The following is a 15,437-nucleotide window of genomic DNA, read 5'->3' as shown; positions in this document are numbered from 1 at the left end:
TCTCAGTTTCTCTTCCGTTTTCTTCCTTCTCTCTCTTTCGCTCTTGGATTGCCTTATTGTTCTGCTGTTCGTGTCTCGTTTCGCTTCTGCTCCTGCAGAGGTAGATGAGGAAGAACGGAAAGAGGACAGCTTTCCACGGTATTAGAGTGAAGCGCTCCATGATTCGTTTATTATACAATTGCCCTTAATAATAATTTAAAATAAATAATACAAAAACTATACTAAGACTTGGGAAAGGATCACTTGTCAATAATAAAGAATTGTGAAATAAGGTTCAAAAATCCAAAAATCACAATTAAAACGTAAACCGTTAGCTTAACGAACGTGAGCTTCTCTTTCTTCATCAGTGATGCTATCTTCATCAGACTCGGGAGGAAGAATATGTAGACCAAGCCGCTCAACGCGCCGGTGTACCTGTAAGTCGGTCTTGGACAACCACTTCGGTGTGCAGTGCGATGACTTACCGTATCAGCGTGCCAATTTTGGGTAGGAAACAGGCGAACAGGATGCAAATGGTCACAATGACAATATTCACCGCGACGACCTTCCGGTAGGAGAACTCGTAGGCGAGGTTGTTCGTGTACAAGTTAATGTTCTTGAAGACATCCGTTCTGAGCATGAAGGAGATTAAGGGAAACACGGTGAACAGTTGGAAGAGCAGGAGTAGACGTGCCACAATCGTCATGGTGTCGAACTTCTCGAAGTTGTTAAGGATGTTCTGCAAGGAAACGGGAGATTATCCGAGAGGACGCCGGCGGTTACTCACGTCTTCAATGCAATCCTTCGCCAGCGGGAAGCAGATGTAGAAGACGACACCGATGAACATGTAGGTGAAGGTGACCAAGAGGAAGGCGATGCTCAGGTCTCTATTCTGAAAACAAAAGTTAAGGCTGAGGTGGACGTTCTTGGGGGCCGCTTACGTTGTTCTTCGGATTTCTGTTGCTTCGCATAATGGAAATGATGATGTTGTGTATGAAGTAGCTTAGAGATAGCATTCCACTCAGTGCGCAGAAGGTGGATTTGATGTTGAACTCGATCACCCAACTGTCCATGTTGATGCCCCACGTGCTCGATTTGACCGCGACGAATATTAAGAGGTACATTACGCTTAGGGTACCTAAGGCGAAGGTTGTAGAACGCGTGGGTTAGCTCAGAAACCCTTACCTAAACTATTAAACTTGGTAAAAAAGGTGGGGCTTTTGAAATTTAGCAGTGGAAACATGAGCACTGCCAGAATCACGGGGGTGGTACTGTAGATGTCCCATATTCGATCGAAACCCTCCGCTTTGCTGTCCAAAGGGTCCACCACTGTCACATTGCTCGAATTCTTTGGACATATCACAGTTGAGTTGGTTGGCAGCCCGTTAATTGACAAGAGGTAACCTACACCGCGAGCGTTAGCTTTGGCCCACTATCCCTGTGTGACCTACCGTATAGAACACGTACAGAGTGGTACAAAAAGTTTGACATCAGCACCCAGTACACTATGTTGGAACCAATCAGGACGATCAGCGAGAAGATCCTCGCAATGAACTCGGCCCACTTCCCCAGCAAAATTCGAGCGAGATCGCTCACTTCGTTCTGGTGACCATTGACGCCTGGAAATTACGCGTTAACCCAATATCCAAATCGTTGGGAATTTACCGTGGTCCTCGTTAATGCGCAAAATTAGATAGCAGGTGTAGAGGCAAAGGGCGGCGACGACGATATTGACCAAAATTCCCGGAAAGAGGCCGGCCCTTTCCATTCCCCACGGCATGGCTAATAGCGACGTTCCCATTATCGTGTTCCATATCGCGAATCTACAAAGAAAAGCCACAATTTTTGGATGATGAAATAGTGGACGATTTTAAGTCAGCGCGTCTTTATCGCTGTGTGAAAGGCCAAGTACACAAATTGTTCATCGGTCAATATAGCGAATAAATAAATATATGTTTCGATAACATTCCAATTTGATGCGCCTAATTGCATTTATATTAACATTACCAGAGCACACCATGGCATAGGTGATCTTGATAATAGTCATCAGAAGAATGATAAAATGATAATTTTTGGTGGTTGGGAGTCGAAATTACGTTTACTTACACTGTTACTAGTGAACCTTGTGTTTTTGGCACCATCTCGATGTCGACATAGTCGTTGGGGTCCTTTGTTTGGATCTGTAATAACAAGAAAACAATTGGCTGTTTAATTACTTCGACTTTTGATCGTTGTAATATTGATTATTGTTACTGGATGTCCACTTTTTAAAACTTGCATAATATCCTGTAGAGATAAGCAAATTTGAAACACTAACCCCAGTGGCCGACATAGCTTTTAGGTGTTACGGATACAGGATGTCCAAATTTCTCAAAATTGCATATCATATTCCACACTTTAAACACACTGTATAGTAAAAAATTTAGTAAAAGCTCAGTAAAAGGGCTAATTCCCACGCTCGATTCATCCAGATAAAAAGCAAAATTTAGTATTGGCTTTAGCTTCTATGGATTTCCAAGAATTGCGTATCATACTATACATACAAAATAGATTAAACACACTGTATACATAGAAATATGGGAGCCATCTTAAAAACGTAATTCCCAAAGCAACGTAACTAGTTTAATTTTCGCTTTAGCTTCTACGGACGTCAAAATCTCTTAATATTACATAAAAATTTGAAACACACTGTATAAATAAAAATTTGGGAATTTGTTTAATGTTTCCCGAAGATGCATAATTTAACTCCAAAAGCAAATAACTTGCACTTTTTGCTTACCAATCAAAAAATTGGTGCTGTGCGGTAGTACAATATTTTTTACAAAATAGCGCATAATTTGCGCCAATAGAATTTTGTTTAAAAGAAAGGCAAAGCGGTCTAGCTACCCAAATAGTTAAGGTTTTTCGATATTTTTTATTTTCCAACTCAAAAATTCTCTCCAGCGGCACAATATGACGAATAAGCCCAGTTTTTAAATCTGGATATCAAAAAAGTGATTTTTGAAAAAGTTAACAGAAGTGAAGTAGTTGGGTCCGTTAACTTGGCCCCCCCACTGAGAGATTTCATTCGGGGTCCGTTAACTTGGCCCCCCCACTGAGAGATTTGATAATCGTATTATTTTGAAATGAATGCGCCTTTTGTCCCTTGTAACTAGGTCACCTGATACATTTGGTTATGCGCTCAATTGCGCCACTTGAATTAAAGCTAGCGCCATTACGGTTAAGCCGTGACAAATTTTCAAAAAGTGGGGGGCCAACTTAACGTTTTAAAAGTTACTTTTTTTAACATCTTTTCATACGAAATTGTACTCTCAGGTATGCGCTGAAATGCGCCGTAAAAAGATATCTTTGCGCCATTATTGTTTTTTGGTTATCCTTAAATATATTTGGGGGGGCCAAGTGAACGGAATCCCCCATAACGCATTTTGCTACCGGTATTTGTGCCACTTGATACATCTGGTTATGAGCTCAATTGCGCCACTTGAATTAAAGCTAGCGCCATTACGGTTAAGCCATAAACAATTTTTAAAAAGTGGAGGGTCTAAGCGTTTTCAAAAGTTATTTCCGGAAGTGCGTCCATTTTGAAAATATTTTACATCGATTCGGCCTTCGGAGTAACTCCTAAATAAAAATTTTTAAAAACCTACCTATTTTACTTTCCCAGAATCGTTTAACTAAAGCTCCCAAAAAAACACCCTGTATAGTGTTTCTGAAACACTATAATGGCGCCAAGATTTTTGTTTACGGCGCATTTTAGCGCATGATGAAAGGTACGATGTAGTAGAAAAAACATGTTAAAAAACGTAACTTTTGAAAACGTTAAGTTAGCCCCCCCCCCCCACTTTTTAAAATTTTTTTATGGCTTAACCGTAATGGCGCTAGCTTTAATTCATGTGGCGCAATTGAGCTCATAACCAGATGTATCAAGTGGCACAAATACCGGTAGCAAAATGCGTTATGGGGGATTCCGTTCACTTGGCCCCCCCCAAATATATTTAAGGACAACCAAAAAACAATAATGGCGCAAAGATATATTTTTACGGCGCATTTCAGCGCATACCTGAGAGTACAATTTCGTATGAAAACATGTTAAAAAAAAGTAAGTTGGCGTTAAGTTGGCCCCCCCACTTTTTGAAAATTTGTCACGGCTTAACCGTAATGGCGCTAGCTTTAATTCAAGTGGCGCAATTGAGCGCATAACCAAATGTATCAGGTGACCTAGTTACAAGGACAAAATACGTACTGGGAGGGGGCTACGTTCACTTGGCCCCTCCTAAATGTTTTTTCGGATTTCTAAAAAACGATAATGGCGCAAGAGTTATTATCGGTGGCGCATATGAGCGCATAACGAGCGCATTCATTTCAAAATAATACGACTATGAAATCTCTCAGTGGGGGGGGGCCAAGTTAACGAACCCGTGAAGTAGTCAATTGAAAGTGGGCTCGTAGTACACCACTATGGACGAATAAAGGTTTTTTTTACAGTTGGAGCTCAAAAATGGGTTCCAAACTGGGTAAAATGGCTCAATTCGACAGTCAAATCATTGAATTTTTGCTGATGATACAAAAATTCTATTTCAAAGAATTTTGTTTTAAATTAAAGCAATAGAACGTGATTTGTGATGGGGGTACACGATTTTAAACAATAAAGGGCATAAGGCAAAGTTTACAAAATGGCGCACAATTCTCGTGTAAAGCCTATATAATTGTGAAGAATTGTACTTGCACTTTTTGTTCAAAATTAAACTAAAATGATTGCGGATTTGTGCAACTTAATGCTCCTTTTCCACAAGTTAGCGCACAATTCGCGCCTGCAGTAAGAGCTCGAAAACTCTAACTGCCCAAATAGAGCAAAATTGTCCGTTGAGGGCTGTTTTTAAAAGACTCATTTTTTTGAATTTTTGCTGATGGTGCAAAAAGTATTATGTTTGAAGTTGGGCAAATTTTGTTGATATCTGTATAATTAGGATTAAGTCAACTGAAGCGATCTTCCTCGGGTAAATTTTGAAATTTTTCCTGACGATCCAAAAATTTGCTCCAAATCCGCAAGGGGGCTTATAGTTCTCCCTTGAATTTTGCATAAGAAAAGTGTGATTTTCAAAATTATCTACGGAATGGAACTTCGACAGGCGATTTTTTGTTGATTTTATTCCAAAAGCGATCAACTCGTCCTTTTTGTTCAGAATTAAAAATTGATGTTCAGATGTTGGAGGTTTGCTAACTCTGAACAAAATTGCATAAAATTCATTTCTATTGTAAAAGACTATCCGGGTGAATAAAGGTTTTCTGATCTTTTTTTTATAATTGTAGCTCAAAAATGGGCCCCAGCCGGCGCAAAATGGCGCATAATTCTCACTTTAAATTTACTTACAGGGATATTTTTGAAAAGTCAAGAGAAACGAAATTCGTCGGTCAAACCTTCGAACGTTTTGCTGATTCCATTTGAAATGATGGCCACTTTTGACTGTTTTTTCAAAATTTAAAAAAAACTAAATAAAGGCATTCCAATCAGTTTTTGAAACAGTGATCGAAAGTTGAAGTCGACCAGCGTATTTTTGAATTTTTCTGAATACGAAAAAATTTCATTGCAAAAGTGAATAAGCTGTACTTTTTGTTCTAAACTTAAAAAAACTGAGGGCGGACAAATAAAAACATATTTTTAATGTCGCCAAATGGCGCCTAACTCTCGTTCGATTGCTGTTTTTAAAAGAGTCAAACGAAGCGAACTTGGTTAATGGTTAGTCAATTTTCTTGAATTTTTGCTGACGATGCAAAAAACAGTCAGTCAAATTATGCGAATGGGTAACGGCAATTTCGTTCCAAAGGCCGAAAATAGCGTATACTTCCCGCTGGAAATTTGCTTAAATGACGAATTTCGGAAACGAATTTTTCATAAATTTGGGCGGGTGGTGCAAACAAATTCATTTTATGGGTTGATAATTTGTGCTGCTTTCTCAAAATTAAAAAATAATGCAGGGTGAAAAGTATTACTTTTCAAGCAAATTTTTTTGATACCTGGATGAGTAAGATCAAGTCCTCGGGTAAATTTTTGAATTTTTTCTGATGCAAAAATTTCATTCCAAAAACGAATAACCTCAAACTCAATGAAAACTGAGAGCGGGCTTCTGCAAATGGTGCGCGATTTTTACAAGCTAGCGCATAATTCACGCCTACTGTAAGAGTAGTAAACGTAAGCGAAGTTCTTTGGTAAACTTTCTAAATGTTTGCTGATGGTGCAAACATTCCGTTCTAATAGCCAATAATTTGTACTTTTTGTAAAATAAAAAAAATATCAGGTTTGGAACTCAAAAATGGCGCATAATTCTCGCTTGAAATCTGATTAATAACAGGGACGCTTTTCAAAAGTCAAGAAAAGCGAAATTCGTCAATCAAATCTTTGAATTTTTACTGATGGTGCAAAAATTCTTTTCCAAAGGCGACCACTGGGCTTTTAATTCAAAATTTAAAAAAAAATTGAAGGTGAACTTTTGCAAGGAGTACACGATTTCGAACAAAAAGCCCATAATTCAAACTGAGGCAGATTATTTTGGAGTGCTGAACTGTGAAAATGGCGCCTAACCCTCCCCCGAATGCTGTTTTTAAGAGTTAAACGAAGCCAACTTGGTTAGTCAATTTTTTTGAATTTTTGCTGACGGTGCAAAAAACAGTCCGAATTTTGGTCGACGGAAAATTGTTCTTTTTGGACAAAATTCAAGAAAATGTTGTCGGGTTTGTGCAAGTAACACACAATTTTTACAAACTAGGGCTTAAAACATTTTTTTTAAGATAGAAGACAATTTCGTTCTAAAGGCGTAAAATGGCCGCTGGAAATCTGCTTAAATGTCAAAATTCAAGAAGCTAAATCCAATTTTTGAATTTCTTCTGCCGATGCACAAATATTATTCAAAAGGGGAATCTGCGTTTTATGCTCAAAATTAAAAAAAAGTGCAAGTTGAAACTTTAAGGTTATAGACAAAATCGCGGATTTTTAGTTTATTTTAAAGAAAACCAGGACAGTGAAACTACAAGGGTGGATACAGGGTTCTTAACCTTTCTTTGCTCAAAAACAGAAGCGAACTTTGTCCCCAACTCTTTAACTCCCTCCAAACGTGATTAAATGGTGCTTTTTAATCAAAATTCAAAAAATTGAAGGCGTGGCTTTTGCACGATTTTGAACAAAATGACGGATACTGCAAAATTAGCATTTACATATAAAAGATGTTAGGTATTTCAAACAAACTTGGAGGGTAAGCCGAATGAATAGGGTTTTTTGAATTTTATTTTTCGATTGGGACCGAAAAACTTCCAAAAATTAAAAATGCATAGTGATCTGACTGGTATTGTACAAACTTACAGGACCCCACCCCCCTCCAAGTATTTTGGTTGCGAAAAAAGTAGTCTTGGGCTAGTGTTTTAATGACCCTTCTTGTATGGGCGAGCGAGTGAGTGAGAAAGACGTACTTACCAAGGATTTTTGGCTGATATCCAAAAGACCATTGAGATGGGGATACTGCATTATATACGGGAACCTCTCCTTCTCGTGGATGCAGATGTCCACGATCGAGGACTCAAAATCGGTAAACGTGTACGGCCTCCTAAATTCGATCTCTGTTAGAAATGAAGAACTGCAAGTTCGAAAGAGGTCTTACTGGATGCTGGTGCGCTGAGGAGGAACCGAAAGTCCAGGTGGCGACGGCGTCGCCGTAACCGTCTCGCAGTCGGTCGTCTCCGAATCGTACATGCCAATATTTCCGGTTCTGCAAAACAAGACACGCACTTAAGGTCACAGTTCACCAAGCGTCGCCGAAGAGGGTTTACCCGTAGCTCGCCACCGAGCTCTGCGAGCTCAAAATCGACTGGGTCTCCGTGCCCGAATCTTCTGATCTTCTCCGCTTGAGCAGCATCGCGTAATGCCTTATCAAATCTGAAAGGTGTCGGCTAAATACTGCAGCAGCAGGCGATCGTCGAATGAAAAATTACCCCGCATGGTCGTCCTACGCCGATCCGACGACTGTCGTCATAATGGCACTCAGTGAAAACTCGGCGCACAAATAAACTATACAGCACTAAATCGATTCCGTGTGATATTTATATTCAAATATAACGATAAGGGCCGGGATGTGTTTTCCTTTTTTTCTATATCAATAACCTTATCAATCTTCATTTATCAACAGAATACGTAACGTGCATGGGAATGTTGACGTTGTGCTTTCGACGCGGAATCATCTGTTCCTCATTCCAATCCGTTGGGAAATTCGCAAACGCGGAAGTGGATCCGCGAGCATAACAAGGCCGTTTGGCGATATCGAAAACTGGCGCGTCTCATGGATGACGCCAGTCCCAAAACCTTGCAACTGAATTTGGTGGCCCCCTATTCGAGTTCGCGTTTGCGTCACTGAGAGATCGAGATTCCGGTCACGTTCCAGTTTTCTGCATCTACCTACAGTTCATCCCCAGTCTCTTGGTCTTCTTGGTTTCTTGGTTTATAGTTTTTTCAAGCGTTTTCAAAAAACGTTTGGAAGCGAATTTCAGGGGGTTTCAAAGGTCTCAATGAGCCTTTCATTATCCTTAAAGAGCACCCAAGGCTCATGTTCAACTTCTAACACATAAAGCCTTTGCTACCTTTAAAGGTGGTCACGACCTTTCAGAGATCTCCAAGAGTTTTTTTTAGTCTTTGAAAGCCTTCCAAAGGTTTCATTAGTCTTCAACAAAATTAAACCTCACAATTTTTGAAATCTTCTGGACACCTCGAATGCAAACTTCCTGACACCTTTACTTACTAAATTGAGCCTTCTAGAAATATTTCCCTCGAAAGTTCTCCAGTTCTTCTCCAAGCTCACTAGCAGCTTTCCTTAAATCTTCCCAAAGTTCGGTTTGGTGGTCTACTCACAATCATCCGCATGTCTGGTTAATGTGAATTCCTCTTGACATTTCTTGAAGAGTGTTTCGGGGTTTGTTCGAAAGGAAAATCCTAAATCTTCACGAAATCTAAAAATCTTGGCCAAGTCTTCCCAAAGCTATCTCATAGACCTTTTAAGGGTAAGGTTTCCCTTCTGGAGAATATTCCATACACTCTAGACTCCCTGATGCTTCCTTTTTCCATCCAAAATGTTTAGAGACCTGGTCACTTTCATAATAATTTTGAGGAAGGGGGGGGGGGCATTGTAATCTGGAGCTATTAAGATATTTTTTAATTTTTTAGAGATGTCTTTTAAAATGATTCCCTGTAGCGATTTCTTAAGGATCTGGACAGTCGAGGGTCTCTAAAATCTTGTGAGCATTCAAAGCTTTTAAAATCTTTTAGACACTTCCCCACTGTCTCAACCGTTTTGGACTGGGCGAAGGTTTTGGAGGTTCCGAAGGTCTAGGTTTGAAGATCTTAAAGATTTGAAGTTATTGAATGCTTTTGGATTTTGATAATGTGGGAGATTTTAAAAGTTGTACAAATCTCGGAGCCCTTGAGAAAGTCTTATAGATTTTGAAATCATTAATTTGACACCTGAAAAATACTAAAGGCCTTGAAAACACGGAGTATCGTAGAAATCTGAGTGCAAGGCTTTTACCTGTCTTGAATCCTTGCATTTTTTCAGGGAATTACGAGGCTTAAGAGTCATGGGTGTCTCAGTAGAGTTCATTTGTGACCATTGTAGGTGCGTGCTCTAAATATTCCGCTGAAGGAGCAGCCACTCTTAGGGAGGGGGGTACAATATCACCGAGGTTTTGGGCCATGAAAGTCTCCAGGGGATCCATGATTTGTAAGATCTCTAAGATCTCCAGGACCATCAAAAACTTAAGGCACCAAATAACTTCAAATTTACGAGATCCACAAAATTCTCAAAACCTCCACCCAATGTACAAATTACGCGTTTTTCAGAGCCTTTAAAAGTCTGTTATATTCTAAACATATTCCGTAGATGTTCTGAAGGAATTCTGAACAGATTCTGAACAGATTCTGAAGAGGTTCTGAAGAGATGCGGAAGAGATTCTGGAGAGATATGTGTAGATACTGAAGAGATTCTGAAGATATTCTGAAGAGATTTTGAAGAGATTTTGTAGATGCTTTGAAGAGATTTCTGAGAGATTCTAAAGAGGTTTAATGGAGATTTTTAAGAGATTCTGAAGGTATCTTGAAGAGATTTTGGAGAGATTTTGACGAGATTCCAAAAAGATTCTGAAAAAATCGGTAGAGCTTCTGAAGAAATTCTGAAAAGAAGGGATTCTGGAGAGATTCTGAAGACATTCCGAAGAAATTCGGGAATATTCTATAAAGATTCTGAAGAGATTCTGAAGAAGAGGTTTTGAAAAGCTTTACAAGAGATTCTGAACAGATTCTGAAGAAATTATGGAGCGATTCTGAAGAGACGGGAAAAAGATTCTGCAGAGATTTTGAAGATGGAAGCGAGTTTGTAGATTTTGAAGAAATTTTGAAGAGATTCTGAAGAGATTTTGAAGAGGCTCTGAAGAGGTTCTGAAGAGAATCTGAAGACATTCTGAGGAGGTTGTGAAGAGATTCTGAAAAGGTTCTGAAAAGATTCTGAAGAGATTTTGAGGAGATTTTGAAGAGATTTTGAAGGGGTTCTGAAGATATGCGGAAGAAATTCTGGAGAGATTCGGAAGAGATTCGAAAGAGATTCGAAAGAGATTCTGAAGAAATTATGGAGCGATTCTGAAGAGACGGGAAAAAGATTTTGTAGAGATTTTGAAGATGGAAGCGATTTTGTAGATTTTGAAGAGATTTTGAAAAGATTTTGAAGAGATTTTGAAGAGATTTTGAAGAGATTTTGAAGAGATTTTCAAGAGTTTCTGATAAGATTATAAAAAGATTCTGATGAAATTTTGAAGAGGTTTTATAAAAATTTTGAAGAGATTATAAAGAGGTTCTGAAGAGATTCCGAAGAGTTTCTGAAGAGATTCTGAAGAGATTCTGAAAAGGTTCTGAAGGGATTTTGAGGAGATTATGAAGAGATCTTGAAGAAATTTTGAAGAGGTTCTGAAGATATGCAGAAGATATTCTGGACAGATTATGAAGAGATTTTGAAGAGGTTCTGAAGATAAGCGGAAGAGATTCTGGAGAGATTATGAGGAGATTCTGAAGAGATTCTGAAGAAATTGTGGAGCGATTCTGAAGAGACTGGAAAAAGATTCTGCAGAGATTTTGAAGATGGAAGCGAGTTTGTAGATTTTGAAGAAATTTTGAAGAGATTCTGAAGAGATTTTGAAGAGGCTCTGAAGAGGTTCTGAAGAGAATCTGAAGACATTCTGAGGAGGTTGTGAAGAGATTCTGAAAAGGTTCTGAAAAGATTCTGAAGAGATTTTGAGGAGATTTTGAAGAGATTTTGAAGGGGTTCTGAAGATATGCGGAAGAAATTCTGGAGAGATTCGGAAGAGATTCGAAAGAGATTCGAAAGAGATTCTGAAGAAATTATGGAGCGATTCTGAAGAGACGGGAAAAAGATTTTGTAGAGATTTTGAAGATGGAAGCGATTTTGTAGATTTTGAAGAGATTTTGAAAAGATTTTGAAGAGATTTTGAAGAGATTTTGAAGAGATTTTGAAGAGATTTTCAAGAGTTTCTGATAAGATTATAAAAAGATTCTGATGAAATTTTGAAGAGGTTTTATAAAAATTTTGAAGAGATTATAAAGAGGTTCTGAAGAGATTCCGAAGAGTTTCTGAAGAGATTCTGAAGAGATTCTGAAAAGGTTCTGAAGGGATTTTGAGGAGATTATGAAGAGATCTTGAAGAAATTTTGAAGAGGTTCTGAAGATATGCAGAAGATATTCTGGACAGATTATGAAGAGATTTTGAAGAGGTTCTGAAGATAAGCGGAAGAGATTCTGGAGAGATTATGAGGAGATTCTGAAGAGATTCTGAAGAAATTGTGGAGCGATTCTGAAGAGACTGGAAAAAGATTCTGCAGAGATTTTGAAGATGGAAGCGAGTTTGTAGATTTTGAAGAAATTTTGAAGAGATTCTGAAGAGATTTTGAAGAGGCTCTGAAGAGGTTCTGAAGAGAATCTGAAGACATTCTGAGGAGGTTGTGAAGAGATTCTGAAAAGGTTCTGAAAAGATTCTGAAGAGATTTTGAGGAGATTTTGAAGAGATTTTGAAGGGGTTCTGAAGATATGCGGAAGAAATTCTGGAGAGATTCGGAAGAGATTCGAAAGAGATTCGAAAGAGATTCTGAAGAGATTTCGAAAAGATTTTGTAGATGTTTTGAAGAGGTTTCATGGAGATTTTTTAGAAATTCTGAAGGTATCTTGAAGAGATTTTGGAGAGATTCTGACGCGATTCTAAGGAGATTCTGAAAAATTCGGTAGAGCTCCTGAAGAAATTCTGAAGAGACTCTGATGAGATTCTGGAGAGATCCTGAAGTCATTCCGAAGAGATTCTGAGAAGATTCTGAAGACATTCCGAAGAGATTCTAAAAAAAATTCTGAAGCGATTCTGAAGAGATTGGAAAAAGATTTTGCGGAGACTTTGAAGATAATTGAAAGAGTCTGATAAGATTCTAAAAAGGTTTTAATGAGATTTTGAACAGGTTTTACAAAGATTTTGGAGAGATTATGTAGAGATTCTGTAGAAACTCTGTGGAGAATCCAAAAAAATCTTAAAAATGTTTTCAAGAGATTTTCAAAATTTTCAGATTTTTAAGAGATTGTGAAGAAATTTTGAAGAGAACTTTAAGAGACCCGGAGACGCCATCGGGAAGTCCGGGAAGAGTTTTCTTTTCTGTATGAGATTTTGAAGAGCCTTTTAAAAGACTTTGAAGGGACTTTGAAGTGGTTTTGAAGTAATTTTGAAGAGATTCTAAGGAGATTTTGATTAAATTTCGAAGAGACTTTGATGAAATCTTGAAAACACTGAAGAGGTCTTGAAGAGATTTTGAAGAGGTTTTGAAGATATTTTGAGGACATTCTGAAGAGATTTTGGAGAGATCCAAAGCCATCTTAGAGTCTTTTAGGAATACCGTTTAACATCCTTTTCGCAATTCCATCGATATCTTATCAACCCCGATCTTTATTTCCCTCAATTCTTTCGACGTCAACTCCAAGTCATCTAAAAATCGGCGACGTCATTCCAATACTTCCTTGAAATTCTGAAGTCATCTCCACCAAAATATCTGGGAAACGGGTGCCTTGTTTGTTGACTCAAGAAAGCTCTGACATTCTTATAAAGGGGTCCGTTAACTTGGCCCCCCCCACCGAGAGATTTGATGGTCGTATTATTTTAAAATGAATGCGCTCGTTATGCGCTCATATGCGCCACCGATAATAACTCTTGCGCCATTATGGTTTTTTAGAAATCCGAAAAAACCCCCAGTACGTATTTTGTCCCTTGTAACTAGGTCACCTGATACATTTGGTTATGCGCTCAATTGCGCCACTTGAATTAAAGCTAGCGCCATTACGGTTAAGCCGTGACAAATTTTCAAAAAGTGGGGGGGGCCAACTTAACGTTTTTAAAAGTTACTTTTTTCAACATCTTTTCATACGAAATTGTACTCTCAGGTATGCGCTGAAATGCGCCGTAAAAAGATATCTTTGCGCCATTATTGTTTTTTGGTTATCCTTAAATATATTTGGGGGGGGGGGCAAGTGAACGGAATCCCCCATAACGCATTTTGCTACCGGTATTTGTGCCACTTGATACATCTGGTTATGAGCTCAATTGCGCCACTTGAATTAAAGCTAGCGCCATTAAGCCATAAAAATTTTTTAAAAAGTGGAGGGTCTAACTTAGCGTTTTCAAAAGTTATTTCCGGAAGTGCGTCCATTTTGAAAATATTTTACATCGATTCGGCCTTCGGAGTAACTCCTAAATACAAATTTTTAAAAACCTACTTATTTTACTTTCTCAGAATCGTTTAACTAAAGCTCCCAAAAAAACACCCTGTATAGTGTTTCTGAAACACTATAATGGCGCCAAGATTTTTGTTTACGGTGCATTTTAGCGCATGATGAAAGGTACGATGTAGTAGAAAAAACATGTTAAAAAACGTAACTTTTGAAAACGTTAAGTTAGCCCCCCCCCCACTTTTTAAAAATTTTTTATGGCTTAACCGTAATGGCGCTAGCTTTAATTCAAGTGGCGCAATTGAGCGCATAACCAAATGTATCAGGTGACCTAGTTACAAGGGACAAAATACGTACTGGGGGGAGGGGGGCTACGTTCACTTGCCCCCCCCCCCCAAATGTTTTTTCGGATTTCTAAAAAACGATAATGGCGCAAGAGTTATTATCGGTGGCGCATATGAGCGCATAACGAGCGCATTCATTTCAAAATAATACGACTATGAAATCTCTCAGTGGGGGGGCCAAGTTAACGGACCCCTTATAAAGGCAATAAAGCCCCTGAACTTATCAAAGGCCCTCAAATCTTCAGAAGGACTTATTAAGGTTCTTAAAGGCTGTTTATGTTTTAATACCGTTTGCTAGAGCCTTAAAGCATCGCCGTAATGCTCCAAGCGTCACCATGGTTTCCCAGCCTCACTTAGGGTTCTTGAAATCTGTGATTTCTCTTTAAGAACGGGGGCTGTAAGAGCTTCTGTGGCACCCTGAAAGGTTTGAGAACCTTAAGGAATTCTTCGGGAACCTGGGCATTATAGAAACCTCTAGGCTTTATAAACTTTGAAGACGTTCCAACAACTCTCAAGAGTTTAAACATCATTAATGGGAATATTTGGTGTATTTTTGACCCTTTGCAGTATTTAAGAGCTTCTAAGCTTAAAAAGTACCTATTCATGAAATTTTGAAAACCAATGATCTCTAGACCGATTTCGGAGCTTTCTTGAATCATCAAATTATTCCCCTCCAGGCGTTTTCAGCGGTTTCCACAGTTTGTAAAATCTGCAATCGATTGGACACCACCCTTTCAGGCTCTTAGAAGTTCATTTCTTAGACTCTTAATGGTTCCTAAATGCCAAAACCCTCGTAAAGGGCATTTAGAAGATTCCGAAGGCCATTGAGGGCTGTTTAAGATTGCAGACGACCTTTTTAAAACTTTTTAAGGTCATTAAGGACGCATAAAATTCCCCTGAAGATCTTTTTAAAGGCACTCTCAAAGATCGATAAATTCCTTAAATGTCTTTTATGAACTTTAACGCTTTGGAAAGCCATTGACAAGCCTTTTAGGCATTTGGAGACCTTTTGCGATGTTTTAAGGCCCATAAATGCTTTTAAAGGTCTTTTCAGAGCTCTCATCAACGGTTATGCACACCACGTAATGGACCTCAGAGCATCTACAAGATCATTGAAGGCAGTGTTCAAAATTTGGTTTGTCAAAGGGTTCTTTGAGTTTCTGTGATCCTGATTGAAATTGAAATTTGTATCAAGACAACATGATCCTTAAGAATGTGCTTGTCAGTTAATGGTCCACCTCTTCGCTTGTCTGCGATTTGACTGCATTTATTAATATGGCAATTCTACCAGGAGGGCATAGTTCTTGAATCGTTGTGCG

At 38.7% G+C, this 15,437-nt stretch overlaps 1 protein-coding gene across 1 annotated transcript; it reads right to left on the bottom strand.

Moving 5' to 3' along the window:
* Positions 1–147: 147 nt before the first annotated feature.
* On the bottom strand, positions 148–8,105 carry LOC116162491 (sodium-coupled neutral amino acid transporter 9 homolog). The gene is made up of 12 exons (XM_031476116.1): positions 7,960–8,105; positions 7,798–7,903; positions 7,629–7,736; positions 7,445–7,574; positions 2,086–2,159; positions 1,645–1,802; positions 1,431–1,598; positions 1,165–1,383; positions 921–1,117; positions 767–871; positions 465–718; positions 148–414 (listed from the first exon to the last, which is right to left on the bottom strand). Exons 1-12 carry the CDS (start codon positions 7,964–7,966, stop codon positions 240–242), a joined length of 1,701 nt encoding a protein of 566 aa, XP_031331976.1. The 5' UTR covers positions 7,967–8,105; the 3' UTR covers positions 148–239.
* Positions 8,106–15,437: the final 7,332 nt, after the last annotated feature.

This window comes from Photinus pyralis, unplaced genomic scaffold (genome assembly GCF_008802855.1).
Source record: "Photinus pyralis isolate 1611_PpyrPB1 unplaced genomic scaffold, Ppyr1.3 Ppyr1.4_LG10, whole genome shotgun sequence".
Taxonomy (NCBI): domain Eukaryota; kingdom Metazoa; phylum Arthropoda; class Insecta; order Coleoptera; family Lampyridae; genus Photinus; species Photinus pyralis.
The sequence above is the reverse complement of the archived record's forward strand: the minus strand, read 5'-3'. Positions and strand labels throughout refer to the sequence as shown.

Bases quoted from the DNA above. Each gene is read 5' to 3' on its own strand.
- LOC116162491 (XM_031476116.1), bottom strand. The intron at 1,384-1,430 runs GTAGGTCACACA...CTCGCGGTGTAG, and splicing joins CTCTGTACGTGTTCTATACG to GTTACCTCTTGTCAATTAAC. The intron at 872-920 runs GTAAGCGGCCCC...TTTTGTTTTCAG, and splicing joins ACAGAAATCCGAAGAACAAC to AATAGAGACCTGAGCATCGC.